General features: G+C 55.6%; 6 protein-coding genes across 6 annotated transcripts; 3 read left to right on the forward strand and 3 right to left on the reverse strand.

The window, feature by feature from the left end:
• Window positions 1–36: 36 nt before the first annotated feature.
• On the reverse strand, window positions 37–729 carry PG985_007387 (uncharacterized protein; the record flags this gene model as incomplete). Its single annotated transcript, XM_066827156.1, has 2 exons — window positions 37–578; window positions 642–729. 2 exons carry the CDS (start codon window positions 727–729, stop codon window positions 37–39), a joined length of 630 nt encoding a protein of 209 aa, XP_066684831.1.
• Window positions 730–1,642: 913 nt separating this feature from the next.
• PG985_007388 (uncharacterized protein) lies at window positions 1,643–3,170 on the forward strand (the record flags this gene model as incomplete). Its single annotated transcript, XM_066827157.1, is given in 4 exon segments — window positions 1,643–1,832; window positions 1,891–1,988; window positions 2,071–2,891; window positions 2,906–3,170. 4 exon segments carry the CDS (start codon window positions 1,643–1,645, stop codon window positions 3,168–3,170), a joined length of 1,374 nt encoding a protein of 457 aa, XP_066684832.1.
• Window positions 3,171–3,762: 592 nt separating this feature from the next.
• On the forward strand, window positions 3,763–4,871 carry PG985_007389 (NADP-dependent oxidoreductase domain-containing protein; the record flags this gene model as incomplete). The annotated part of the gene is made up of 3 exons (XM_066827158.1): window positions 3,763–3,837; window positions 3,931–3,941; window positions 4,055–4,871. 3 exons carry the CDS (start codon window positions 3,763–3,765, stop codon window positions 4,869–4,871), a joined length of 903 nt encoding a protein of 300 aa, XP_066684833.1.
• Window positions 4,872–5,183: 312 nt separating this feature from the next.
• PG985_007390 (PQ loop repeat-domain-containing protein) lies at window positions 5,184–6,399 on the reverse strand (the record flags this gene model as incomplete). Its single annotated transcript, XM_066827159.1, has 2 exons — window positions 5,184–6,210; window positions 6,341–6,399. 2 exons carry the CDS (start codon window positions 6,397–6,399, stop codon window positions 5,184–5,186), a joined length of 1,086 nt encoding a protein of 361 aa, XP_066684834.1.
• An 811-nt stretch (window positions 6,400–7,210) lies between these two features.
• On the forward strand, window positions 7,211–8,998 carry PG985_007391 (uncharacterized protein; the record flags this gene model as incomplete). The annotated part of the gene is made up of 1 exon (XM_066827160.1): window positions 7,211–8,998. The coding sequence occupies one exon, from the start codon at window positions 7,211–7,213 to the stop codon at window positions 8,996–8,998; it is 1,788 nt and encodes a 595-aa protein (XP_066684835.1).
• Window positions 8,999–11,631: 2,633 nt separating this feature from the next.
• On the reverse strand, window positions 11,632–11,811 carry PG985_007392 (uncharacterized protein; the record flags this gene model as incomplete). Its single annotated transcript, XM_066827161.1, has 1 exon — window positions 11,632–11,811. One exon carries the CDS (start codon window positions 11,809–11,811, stop codon window positions 11,632–11,634), a length of 180 nt encoding a protein of 59 aa, XP_066684836.1.
• Window positions 11,812–12,897: the final 1,086 nt, after the last annotated feature.

Below are 12,897 nucleotides of genomic sequence, written 5' to 3' on the forward strand. Positions count from 1 at the left end.
ACAACATGGAGCAAAACAAGCCCGACTTTTACAAAACTACGATGACCACTTGACCTCAAACTCAAAGAAGTTGACCTTCAACGGATCCGGGGACGTCTTGGCCGGTCTCGCCACCAGCGGGCTAACGTCCAAAAGCCACTCCTCGCCGTCCTTGTCATTCTCGTCGGCAAAGATCCAGCAGATCTCCCTCAGCGGGACCTTCTCCTGGACGTTGCCCGCCGCGTCCAGCACGAGCCGGTAGACCCAGGCGCTCTTGCCGTTCTCGTCGCCCTCGCGGATTATTTCCAGCGTGACGCCCCGGGCCGGGTCGACGGCGGGCGCGCCCAGGGGCCCGACGCTCCAGTCCGCCCACCGGTCCGTGGCCACGGTGCTCAGCATCGGCGCGCCCTGGTAGAACTCGACGCCCGTCTTGATCCACTTCTCGGACGACTGGCCCGGCGCGGCCGGCGGCGCCGACACGCGCTTCAGGGCCAGCAGCAGGCCGCCCTGGTCGTAGCGCTCCGTCCAGTCGGCCCAGAAGGTCACGCGGGCGGACTGGAACTTCTTGAGCTGGCCTGACGAGGTGCGCGAGATGGGGGCTGGTGTCCGACCCTGTTAGTTGTTGACTTCGCCTAAGTCAGCGGGTGGTGGTTTATGCATACCGTTCCAGACATCCTTGGTCGGGGGCTTTCTCCAGATATCAGTATCTGGGCCGGCTTCGAGGATGAAGGAGTCTTTGGTGGTGTCCATGTTGTTCATCCGATATACGAAAGGTAGGGAAAAGATGAGGTACGTTTTGACTTTGGAGCTGCCGCGAGGAGTAGATATCACACCGGACAGACAGTGACTCTAGATCGAGGCATCAGCTGGCTTTTATGCAACAAGCTGATAGCGAGAAGCTCATCTGGCATCTTTGGTATTAGTCACGGTGTCCAAAGATCAGCGATGCTTCTGGCTGAATTGCGTCGTATTGCTCGCTGCTATATAAACCACCCCGCCTCGCCCCTGGCCAATCAGATGCTGCCGAAAGACGTAAAGGACCAAGGCCATGCATCCGCCAAGTCCTCGAGATCCGGTGATGACCCGGGTAGCCCGATGATGAGCCGTCCGGCCTGTGAATGTGATCCGCGACTAGAACAGCTGGGCCTCATCAATTATCGAATCGCAACGTGGCACTTCGCATTGTACGGGACACCCCTCAGTCTCCTGATGCTTGTCCAATCCCGAATACCTGGAGATGGGGGCCACTTGACGGGGCCCCGTATGCCAAGGACCTAGACTCTGTCCGTAACAAAACCACTCGGGACTCTTCCGGTTCCGAGTTACTGGGAGGGTACTTGTCGACTCGATAGCTGAAATCAGCTATATGCTGGTTTTGCCTTGGAAATCCCAAGATATGACTACCTACTACACATACGCAATCATTTAGGCTCAAGCCAGTACTAGGGCTAAGCCGTCGGCTCTATGTATCATTTGATACGCCGGTACCAACAGCTCCGAGCTCGGCTTTCATCGGCGACTTGAGTGGGGAATGGAGTCGCAGGGCGCGAGTTGTCATCTAGATGTATAAGTGCATGTAAATATGGTAGAGTATTGTCAGGTTAAATCTGCTTGTCTTATTTAGCAACATCTGGGTTGCATAAACCGAGCAATTCGTGGCGCCATGGACGAAAACTCACAGGATCCCAACACTAACAGAGGATCGACGCTGGACATACCCATGCAGCAGATCCAATCTGGTCGGACACAATCTGGGAATGCTAGGCAGGAGTTCTCGCTGCCTCCAGTGGATACGGGTAAAGATGCGTGGTGCTTCCTCGCAGCTTGCTGGGCCGTTGAAGCACTCGTTTGGGGTAAGTTCGCGCGACATCTATGCTCCTGCAGTCGGCTTACACATATACAAATACAAAGGATTCAGCTTCTCCTTTGGAGTCTTCCAGGACTATTACAGCTCCCATGAGCCGTTCAGTGGCTCTGGAAACATCGCCTCCATTGGGACGAGTACCATGGTATGTCGGAAACTTCGCCAACCCTGCTTCCCCCCACCGATGATCAATCTCTGAGCGGCTCCCTGTTGACATAATAACACAGGGCGTCATGTATATCGGCACTTCCGTCGTCATCGCGCTCTGCCGGCTCTTCCCGCGCCGGGCCCGCTGGTTCACCCTGGCGGGCCTCTCCGTCGCCTCGCTCGCCATGGCCCTGAGCTCCCTCTGCCGCACCGTCCCGCAGCTGATCGGGGTCCAGGGCGTCCTCTTCGGCGCCGCCGGCTGCTTCGCCTACTCGCCCTGCGTCCTGTACATCGACGAGTGGTTCGTGCGCCGCAAGGGCATGGCCTACGGCATCATGTGGAGCGCCGGCGGCTTCGGCGGCGTCGTCCTCCCTTTGTTGCTGGAAAGCCTGCTGGGCCGGTTCGGCTTCGCGACCGCCATGCGCATCTGGTCGGGCATCCTGTTCGCGGCCGCGGCGCCGCTGGCCCTCTTCATCAAGCCGCGGCTGCCGCACTCGCCCAGCGCCAGCTCGCGCGTCCGGACTTTCGACTTGGCCTACGTCAAGACCAGGCTGTTCGCGCTGCACCAGCTCGCCAATGTGATCCAGGCCACCGGCTACTTCCTCCCGGGCATCTACCTGCCCGCGTACGCGCGCGCGCAGTTCGGGGCCTCGGGCTTCCTCGCGGCCCTGACGGTCCTCCTCGTCAACATCGCGGCCACCGTCGGGTCCGTCCTGATGGGCTCGCTGTCCGACCGGCTGCACGTGACGACGTGCGTCGTCTTCTCGGCGCTCGGCGGCACGACGGCGGTGCTGCTGATCTGGGGGCTCTCGTCGTCGCTGGGGGTGCTGTACCTGTTCTGCGTCGCGTACGGGCTGTTCGCGGGGGGTGGACGTCCATGTGGCCGGGCATCATGCGCGAGGTGGCGGCGCAGAGGGCGACCGAGAGCGCCGCCAGCAGCGAGGGCCAGGGCCAGGGGAATGTCGATCCCATCATGGTCTTTGGCTGGCTCTGCGTCGGCCGCGGCGTCGGCAACGTCATCTCGGGTCCGCTTAGCGAGTCCTTGCTCAAGGGGATGCCTTGGCAGGGTCTGGCGGGCGCGGGCTATGGCAGTGGGTATGGCAGCTTGATCGTCTACACTGGCGTGACCGGGCTTTTGAGCGGGACGAGCTTCGTGTGGAAGCGCTTGGGGATACTTTGATAGTCTCGTTATTCTGAGGGCTCGCCTGTGCAGGCTGAACCTGCTGTGTGTTTTCTTTTTCGTTTTCTTTTCCAAGGTAGGCTCATTTTAACGTCCACAAGAAGGTCAGCATGTCGGTAATGTAATCAACTATGTGAAATGAAGGTTGACGCCCAGCGCCGGTCTGAGGCTGTATTTGTGGTGGTAACTCCCTGATAGAAGTAAACACCAAGTGGCCTAGTTTCATCTCTTGGCTACCCAGAAACATATTCGCGAGAGTCGGACGCACTGTAGGCATATCGCCGAGCATGGCCCATCAATATGGCTTTTCTGACTGTTAGGCTTTCTCCTAAATAGTGTCCGTCGCATTCGTCGAATATTGCTACCATGGGTGGCCGACGGCTTGCGTACCGGGCCTCCTAGGTGGGTCCCAGAGTCTTCGGCCTCCGCTCGGTTTTAAGATATGCGCAGCAGCTGTGACGTGATTCCCTCAACAGCCCGCCAGCAGATAAAATAGGTACGTTGCACCTCCCGTTCTTTCTGGGTGTATCAATCTGCATATTACCAAGACCAAAGAACCCTGATGCAGAGAATTCTCAGAGCGGCCACCAAGATGACGTCAAACTTGACAATCCAGTCGACCGTCAAGCTGAACAGCGGCTACGAAATCCCCCGCCTTGGCTTCGGCGTAAGTAGTCCCACACCCTCCGCGTTGCAACTTCATATATAAGGGTCAATGGTTCGAGAGCCCACCCGCTAACCCCGGGATCAAAAACACCAGGTCTACCAGGTGTAAGTGACTTTTTTCTTATTTCTTCAATAAGGCTAACCAACCGCCACACTGGGGGAAATTTTCTACAGACCGCGATCAAAAGAAGCAGTCCGCTAACACCCCCCTTCACCAGCCCCATCGACCAAGCCGAGTCCTGCGTCCGCGAGGCCCTCACCACGGGCTACCGGCACGTCGACTCGGCCGTGGGATACAGAAACGAGGCCCCCTGCGGCAAGGCGATCCGGGAGTTCGCCTCATCGTCCGCAGGTGGTAATGTCACCCCGCGGGAGCAGATCTTCTTCACCTCCAAGGTCCGCCCCCTGAACCTCTCCTACGAAAGCGCCAAAACCCAAGTCGACGCCACCCTGTCGGAGACGGGCCTGGGCTACATCGACCTAATGCTGATCCACGCCCCCTACGGCGGCCCCGCCGCGCGCAAGGGCGCCTGGAAGGCGCTGGTCGAAGCCGTCGACGCCGGCAAAGTGCGCTCCATCGGCATCAGCAACTACGGCGTGCACCACCTGGACGAGCTGGAAGCGTACACGCACGAGCTCGCCGCCGAGCGCGGCGGCAACGGCGGTATGATTTCCGTGGGCCAGTGGGAGGTGCACCCCTGGCTGCCGCGCCTCGACATCGTCGACTGGTGCCGCGCGCGCGGCGTCGCCGTCGAGGCGTACTGCCCCGTCGTGCGCGGGGAGCGGGCGGGCGAGGCGATCCTACAGGAGCTGGCGGCCAAGTATCACAAGACGTGGGCGCAGGTGCTGATCCGCTGGAGCCTGCAGAAGGGCCACGTGCCGCTGCCCAAGAGCGTGACGCCGTCGCGCATCCGCGAGAACGCCGACGTGTACGACTTCGAGATCAGCGCGGAGGACATGGCGCGGCTGGAGACCAAGGAGTACAGCCCGTGCGCTTGGGATCCCACGACGTCGCCTCTGGACAATGGCAAGTAGCGAACGAGCAGGTATGGGAAATAGATTCAGGGGAGGGAAACTTCGAAGAAGCAACAAGCATGTATCCATAGAAACTGCAGAACTCTTGGTGCAAACTATCATGTTTGATCAAACGCCCGCCTGATGTTTTAATTTTCCATTTTCCCAGAACTCCGACCCGACTGAAAAGCAAAACATTCCAACTATACGCGCTCCTGGTCTCGTTACCCTCGCGGGTTGTACCCAGAGTGACCCTCTTTTCTGTTATCGCTGTGTCCCTTCTTTTTTCGCTACTTAGTATATATCCAGTATAGAAATACAAGTTTGTTCTAGTTAAGCTGCTCCGGATCCGGCCCGCTCCAGAACCGGTCTCTGGTCCCAGCGTTCTTCGTCGACGCTGCTGAACTCGGCATCCTCGACGTACGTGTCGTCATCCTCGTCGGAATCGACATCGCTGTAGATGAAGAACTGAACGAAGATTCCCAGGTCGAGGAACAGTGTGCCGAGACTACCGGCGATCCACGAGGCATTGACCAGAATATAGCGTCCGTAAATATCGCCGGCCTCACCGGGCTGGCAGTGTCCAGGGTGAGCGCAGGTCGGCTCGTAGGCGAAGATGGAGAGGACGTAGGTCAGGTTGCCCAGGCACGAGAAGAGGAAGAAGAGCATCGAGATGCCTTCGACCGACTTGCGCCGCCAGTTGAGCAGCAGCTGCGGCAGGCGCGATCCGAGGTACAACAGCGCGCACATCCAGCCGAAGATCTGGCCCCAGAGGTTGAACTGGGGGCCTCCGTCCGAGGGCTCAGGCCCATGCTCGCCTGCGGCGTGGCGGCTCAAGTACCAACCAGCCACACCAGCGACGCATACCATGAGGATGGCCGTCGTATGGGTGAAGAGGGTGCGCAGCTTCGTAGGCGGCGGTGGGGGCGTGGTGGGGGCTCCGGGGATCATGGGCACGGCGGGGGAGAGATGCTCCCAGCTGTGCCAGCTGTGGGTGCTGCCTCTGCGCTCCCTGCTGTTGACCACGCGTGCGTCGAGCAGACCTGTCCTTTCGTCGGCCTCGCCGGTTGCTCTGACGCGAGGGGTCTTTGGCTTGGGCGGAGGGACCTCGTCCTTCCAGGTGAAGCCCTTGTAGTAGAAACATTGGCCCAGCAAGACCATGTCAGCTATGGTGTAGTAAATAGCAAGAATGAGCATAGTGGGCAGCACGCCTTGCAGGATGGCGCCGAGGATGTTGAAGACATCACCAACTAGCCATATGATGATGAACTGCAATGAAAGACCTTCGGCGGAGCTGCGCCTGAAGTTTTCCGCAATCTGCGGGCTGAAGACGACAATCCATGCTGCAATGGATATAGACCTTTGGGGTAAGAGTGTTAGCTGGTGTGTTCTTGGCTGTGCTTCATGAGTAAAGCCGTGACGACTTCATCTTGGATCTGTGAAATACAGTCCCAAAGCGATTGAAGCCTGGGCTTGGTAGAATAACTTACCCACAGATCCCAGATATCGCTTCAATGTCCAAATTCAATGGGCCAGTCGGAGGGGCCATGGTGGTGGGTGGGTGGTGTCAGATGTAGCACAAAACGGCCACCAGAGATAGGCTATGCTGTCAGACACTGCCCGAGAGTGACAGCCAATACGAATGCTAGCTTGTAATTCGCAAGCGAGTGTCAAATGTCTATTGGTGAAATATACAACAGAACTCTGCTGAATGAGCGATTGATAGAAAACCCAATAGATTGAGGCCCAGTTCTTGATAATGAGCGAAGGCAAGTACCGAAGAAGAATATGAGAAGCCCGTCGTCATTGAGCATCAATGGAATTTTCTGACTGGGATTTCATCCACAGTTTTCATCGCGTAACTCAGCCGGGACCACTGCAGTCCCACGTGCCTTTGAAGGATTTACGTCCGGCAGGATGGATGGACTCGATGACGCTAGAAGCAGTTTTGCGGGGGGTACGGCCAATTGTAGGGGGGCTTAGCAAGGAGCTAGTGCGTGCTAGCCCCTCCATGCGCTGGGTTAGGGGGCTTTCCGCTTGCCTGCTTGCACGGGCGACGGTATGGCACGCCAAGCCCTTAAGCCCATCCTTTTCAGCCGCCACTCAATCCACCACACCCAACGTCCACGACATACCTTCCGGGATTAGGGGGTTTGGGACGGATGATCGTCGCGGCGATAACGATAGCTTCGCCCTTCGTTCGTGATTGACACAAGCTTGGTCGTCGTTGATACTTTTCTTTGACGAGTCCTGCCCGGTCCCAATAGCCTTTGTGCCCAAAGCGAAAAGCGCAGTTGACAGGACAGAGTTTTGGTTCGAAGGTGGCATGACTGGCTGGTTCGCCGGGCAAAGTAGTAATAATGTCTGCCGACCTCTTCGCCGAATTCGTCGAGACGCCGCCGCCGGCGTCGCAAACACCCCAACCTGCCAAACCCTCCTCAGACCCGTTCGACTTCTCCAGTTTCACAACCAACAGGCAGACGGCCTCGGCGCCGCCACCGCAGCAGAACCAACCATGGCCGGCATTCCAGTCCACCCCGGATCCGTGGGCGACATTCGCGACCAGCACAACGACGGCACCAGTGCCACTTGGCACGAATACCGCAGGCAATAATATCGATGACGATGACGACGACGAAGGCTGGGGTGACTTTGAGGTGGCGGAGAATACAAGGTCAACGTCAATCTCCAACGCGCCGCCCCCTGTTCCTGCGGCCAACGCGCCAAAACCATCGCCGTCGCCAGACACTGTTGCAAGGACAAGGATAGTGCGGGCGCCGACGATAGATCTACTGTCGAACAGCCTCATCGATATCCCAGGTCGCAACAACAACAACCAGTCGCGAAAAGCCCCAACGGCCCAGCAACCGAAGCCAAAGCCGAAGCTCGAAACAATCAGTCAGAAGAAGAGCACGCGCAATCCACCCAAACCAGATCCTAATGTTCTGTTTGATGCGGATGATTTTGGCGGCGACAATGAGGACGATGACGACTTTGGAGACTTTGAGAGCTTTTCCACACCGCCGCCGGCGCCAGCGGCGACACGGAATGTGCAGCCCAAGGAATCCGCTTCACAACTGTTGGCCACTCTGAGTTTGCAGGAACCTGCCTCAAACTACCCGCAGGCCCCCAAATCTCCATCCTTCCAGGAACGGAACCCCTTTCCTGGGCTCGCTCTCAAGAAGCCTACACCAGCCCCCGCTGCTTCCAAGGACGACCCCATAACGTCGCCCATCACCGCTTGGCCAACGCTGGATAAGATGAATTCGGCGGGCAGCAATACGATGGATGATGGTTGGGGAGATTGGGACTCTTTCGACAGGAGTAAGCCTGTCACGAAGCCTACCCCAAAGCCTGCCTCGAGGAAGCCCGCATCGAAACCTGTCTCAAAGCCTACCTCGAAGAAGCCTGAGAAAGTCAACACGGTTTCGCAAGATACCGCTGCGGACTGGGGTTGGGGTGATGCCGACCCAATAATTGATGACGCTAAGGACGACGGCTTTCAGATCCCTCCTAGCAATATCCCTCCTCCGTCTGTTTTATTATCGATATTTCCCCAGCTTCTCGGAATGGCCAACACATCACTCTACAAACCCGTCGGCGGGCAGCCATTTTCTATCAAGAACCGTGTAATGTCCGATCCAAGGACGCTGGAGTTTCTTAAGGGATATCTATCACTTGCGACGGTTGGCGCCCGTATCATAGCCGGTCGGAAACAGCGTTGGCACCGAGACAAATTCTTAGCACAATCCATGTCTATTTCGGCGGCTGGTAGCAAGGGGATGAAGCTTGCGGGTATCGACAAAACCCAAGCCGCTCGCGAAGATCGCGAAGCAGGCGATATCTTGGATGTGTGGAAGGAGCATGTTGGCCGCCTCCGTTCGGCAATCGCTACTGCGAATTCAGCACTAAAGGACCAGCATCTCAAGATACCGGAGTTAAGAGACAATATGCAAGTCCAGACGGCCAAAGGTGTTCCTACATCTAGCAAGGCCTGCATAATCTGTGGACTCCGGCGAGACGAGCGAGTGGCAAGAGTTGATATTGAAGTTGAGGACAGCTTCGGCGAATGGTGGGCAGAGCATTGGGGTCATGTGGCCTGCAAGCGGTTTTGGTTGAAGCATGAGAACGCGTTGCGCCAACGGTGAGAGCGATCTCGAGGGCTACCATTTCAAGTGTAGCACCGAATTCTTTTTCGTACTCCTCCTTCGGGACAGATAGATCGTAGTCAGCCAGCCTCCCCGATTTAGGACGGAAGAGTTTGGCACGAAGCAGGGGCCAGGCCATTGGCTGGATCAGCCTTTCCGGTGAAGATGCAGCCGTTGTAGCTTCCGACGCCATTGTCGCCAATTCGCCCGTTCCATTCCGGTCACATGGATAGCTTGCATGCCTGTGAATTTACAGCTCTTACTAACGAAAGATGGATGCCTCGTTGGCCCAATGGCCGCATTCGAAGTGTCGAAAACTAGACTACTGCATGGGGTGGGCTCCTCTCTTGTGCATATTGTCCTCGTACTTGTAAAGGATCATTCATCATCCCACATGATATACCCGCTGTGATTCGTTCTCTCATACAGCCCAGTTGCTAGAAAATTTAACCAATCAAGACATTTACCCTTACCATTGTCTCGAGCACATAAGTGTCAGGGATGACACTGGGCTTGCATATATGGGCTCTTGTTTTTCCCGATTGGGCACGTCGAGGTTTCGTGCCGTCGGGACCAAGTGTCACTGGGAGGACAGGGGTATTCCCCAATCGTCCCGCGAAAACCCGCCTCTCTGTCGCCAATCAGCTCTGCAGCTCGTGGTGTTCCAACATGTGGTGTGATTGTTGTATTTTGCCCTCGTCTTTGGTGGTGGCCAATGGGCACGGAACGCCCGCCTGTATTCCTACCTCTTTGGTCTATGGCTGTACATACTCGCCGTCACTACCTCACGGGCACAGCTCTCTCCGCACTGCCAGAAATGCCGCACATCAGAGGGTGTATAGGTGTTTATTGGTCGGGAACGCTCCAATGGGCTCCCCGGACGCGGACCTTGCAGATATGCTGGACCTTCTTTCTCCGTGGGCGTCATTTGGATCCCTAAAGAGGGGTGGGTGGTTGGTAGGTGCATAGTCCAAATCACCTTTCTTCAACCACCAGTACATACAAACGCAGATGGGGCAGTGTTGGGTAATCCCCAAAGAAGGGCGTAATTACATAAGTTCTGGCCTGGAGAAGAACATCGATATGTACAGTAATAGGATCTCCCGCTTAAGGGGGAAGAACCCACAGACAGGCTCAACACGAGCCACACATACCGACTTTGGTAGCCTAGTGGTTTACGGGGCGGCGGACAGCAACTACCGGGACCACAATTGGCTGTCCGGGCACCTATCATTTCGGTATCCGGACAATCGGAGAGCAGGCCGGTGGTGGCAAACCCCGGTTTGGGGACGGGTCAATTTCCTGGACGCCAATATATAGCACATGTACGTGGAGTGTCTCCCAATATGCGAATATATGTATATTACTCTTGCTGAAGACGCGTATGTCAGCTATGCCGGAATTACGCAGGCGGATATACGTATTCCGCTCCCTTGATTCCTCTTTCTTTGTGGACAAGGCCTTTCGGCTTCGAAATTGCTGGTTCCGTAACCGGCGGGTGATGGGTGGAACACCCCCCTTCGTCGAAAGGGTGGTTGCCGCTACCTTTTTCCCATGAGGCGTCGACGAGCTTGGCCCAGATCTCCCGCCGTTAGCTGGAATCTCTGGACATCCCAGTCAATGCCACGGGCCAACCCATGACAAGGTGCCTGGCGAGGTTCACCATCCCCGTTCCTGGCCACTGCCGGAGTGTTGCGGCTCCGATACCCGCGTATATCGTACTTGCGCCTGCCGGTGATAAATTAGCGAGAATCTGGGGAATATATAACCGTGCGAAGAAATACAGTAATTGCTATGACCTTCATCAGTGGCAGGAAGACATACTTTGTCGTTTGATTCGCGAGGACAATATTGAAAACCTCTCAACCGGTCAGTTGGAGAGAGGCTTCCTCTATAAAACTGTTAAAAGTAAAATGTGCGAACTGGATATCCTGGTAATAGACAAGGAGGCTAGCACAAGCCATCGCATCTTTGGAAGATTCCTTGCCAGATACGACATATACATCACGGCGATACTCGACCTTGATGAAGAAAGCCCGGATCTAGGCCTACCGATCTTCCAGTACTATTTCAACGCGTTAGTCAGACTCGAGAGCTCCAACGACGATCTGAGCGAATACAGAACCCAGGAAGGTTGCAAGTTCCTCATGGGTGACAGCCATCCCGAAACGATAAGAGCCTACATGCTGTATGCGACATTGGCCCACGAACGAGATAACATCGGGATCTTGGAGCAACTCCTCGGCCAACCGAACTATCCCCGATGATGCAAAGCTGTCGGAGATGCTCATCTTTTCACGGCTCTATTCGGGTGGCTCCTGGAGAGGGTGGGAGTAGTATGGGGGCAACCCGGGCCCACAACGACAACGCCGGGAGAGCGGCGTGTTTGGGGAAGCTCGTTTGATGGAATCGGGCTACAAGGACCTCTCTAGCCAGATAAACAACAGCCCGATGCAGACCTACATGGACAATATCGCATTGTTAATGAATCGAGAAGACCAGCCTAAGACACGCAATAACTTACGCGCCTTCCACTGGAACAACACCAAGAGCCTCCCGACGCCATTGACCATTTCGTTTCGGTCGATCTCGGCGGGAAGAGCCACGAACAGCAGCAGCAGTATATGGCCTCCCTACATATCGCCTTCCATCTCATCAGGCAAGGCGCGGATCCGCGGCAGGTCGACCCCGGCGTCCGCAACAAGGCCTTGGCAGAGCACCAGAGACGAGCCGCCGCTGATGACGATGATGATATGCGTCCTTTCGCGGTCGAAGAAAAAGCAGCCCTCGAAGACTTTGCGTCGGGACCACATGGCGGGGATGACGACCTAGCACTTCTTCGAGCATGCCAAAAACCTGGCGTATACACACATGGTCTCGGAACGGATTCATATGATCTCCATCTATCTCGTCGCCCATGACACAACCATACTCCCGGCTGGTCAGGTGTATTCTAGATATAAGGCAGGGAAGAATAGAAAAACGGAATGGGTAGAATGCAGACGGCCCTACACGACGGGTAATAACCTGGAGAGTACCCGTTTAACAGACCAGCTGTCCGGTGCCAAATATTAGGTGCAATAAGAACTTTGAATATTGAACAATATATCTGCATTCGAATGAGCGTAATAACGCATGGGCGTCACTTGATTGCCAAATAAACGTCCCGATATATGGCACACAGTACTCCCAGAAGTATGATGTAAGAGGTTGCTAGCAACCCGCAATCAACACAGCACAGACAAAATATAAGAAGGCCTGTACCCATCCATTTAATTATACTGCACTTCATTCCAAGGTATGGAAATACATACGGATGTGTTTGATTCGATGTTGGTAAATACGTTCATTCATTTTATATAGGTATTACACGTGAACTCGCTACCGTTTGTTACGGTTTCTTCGCCATGCTTCTTGGCAATTTAGTCACTGTGAATCTATCACGACTCCCATTGATGTTGTTTGACTGCAAGTGAGCAGGTACATGATTGTCATCGATGCAAGAGTCCTCCTGCCCAAATGGAAGTCAGTTTCCACGTCGAACACGCAAGGGCAAGTCATATTGACTGGTTAGATTTGTCGTCGAAAAGCGTAGGTGCTCGGTTGAGTAGTTGATGCACCTCTTGAGCTATCCCAGGACAGCTTGATCGTACCTTACTTACTCTTACTCCCGGGCCCTGAAGAACTGGCATCGAGGAAGGACTACAAATATCAATTGTCCACGGGAGGTACATGCCATTCCCAACTCTCAACCTCCTTCTCCAATTGGAACTCTGCAAGCACATGCGTCCATATGCAAGCAGGTGTTCTTGTTTCTCCCAAAATTCAGAGGGCTGGAACGAGCGAACAAACAATCAAATCGCAGATTGATTGAAACGAACGGGCGATCGACTTTTCCC

This window comes from Apiospora marii (genome assembly GCF_038362585.1).
Source record: "Apiospora marii strain CBS 49790 chromosome Unknown utg000004l_segment0_segment1, whole genome shotgun sequence".
Taxonomy (NCBI): domain Eukaryota; kingdom Fungi; phylum Ascomycota; class Sordariomycetes; order Amphisphaeriales; family Apiosporaceae; genus Apiospora; species Apiospora marii.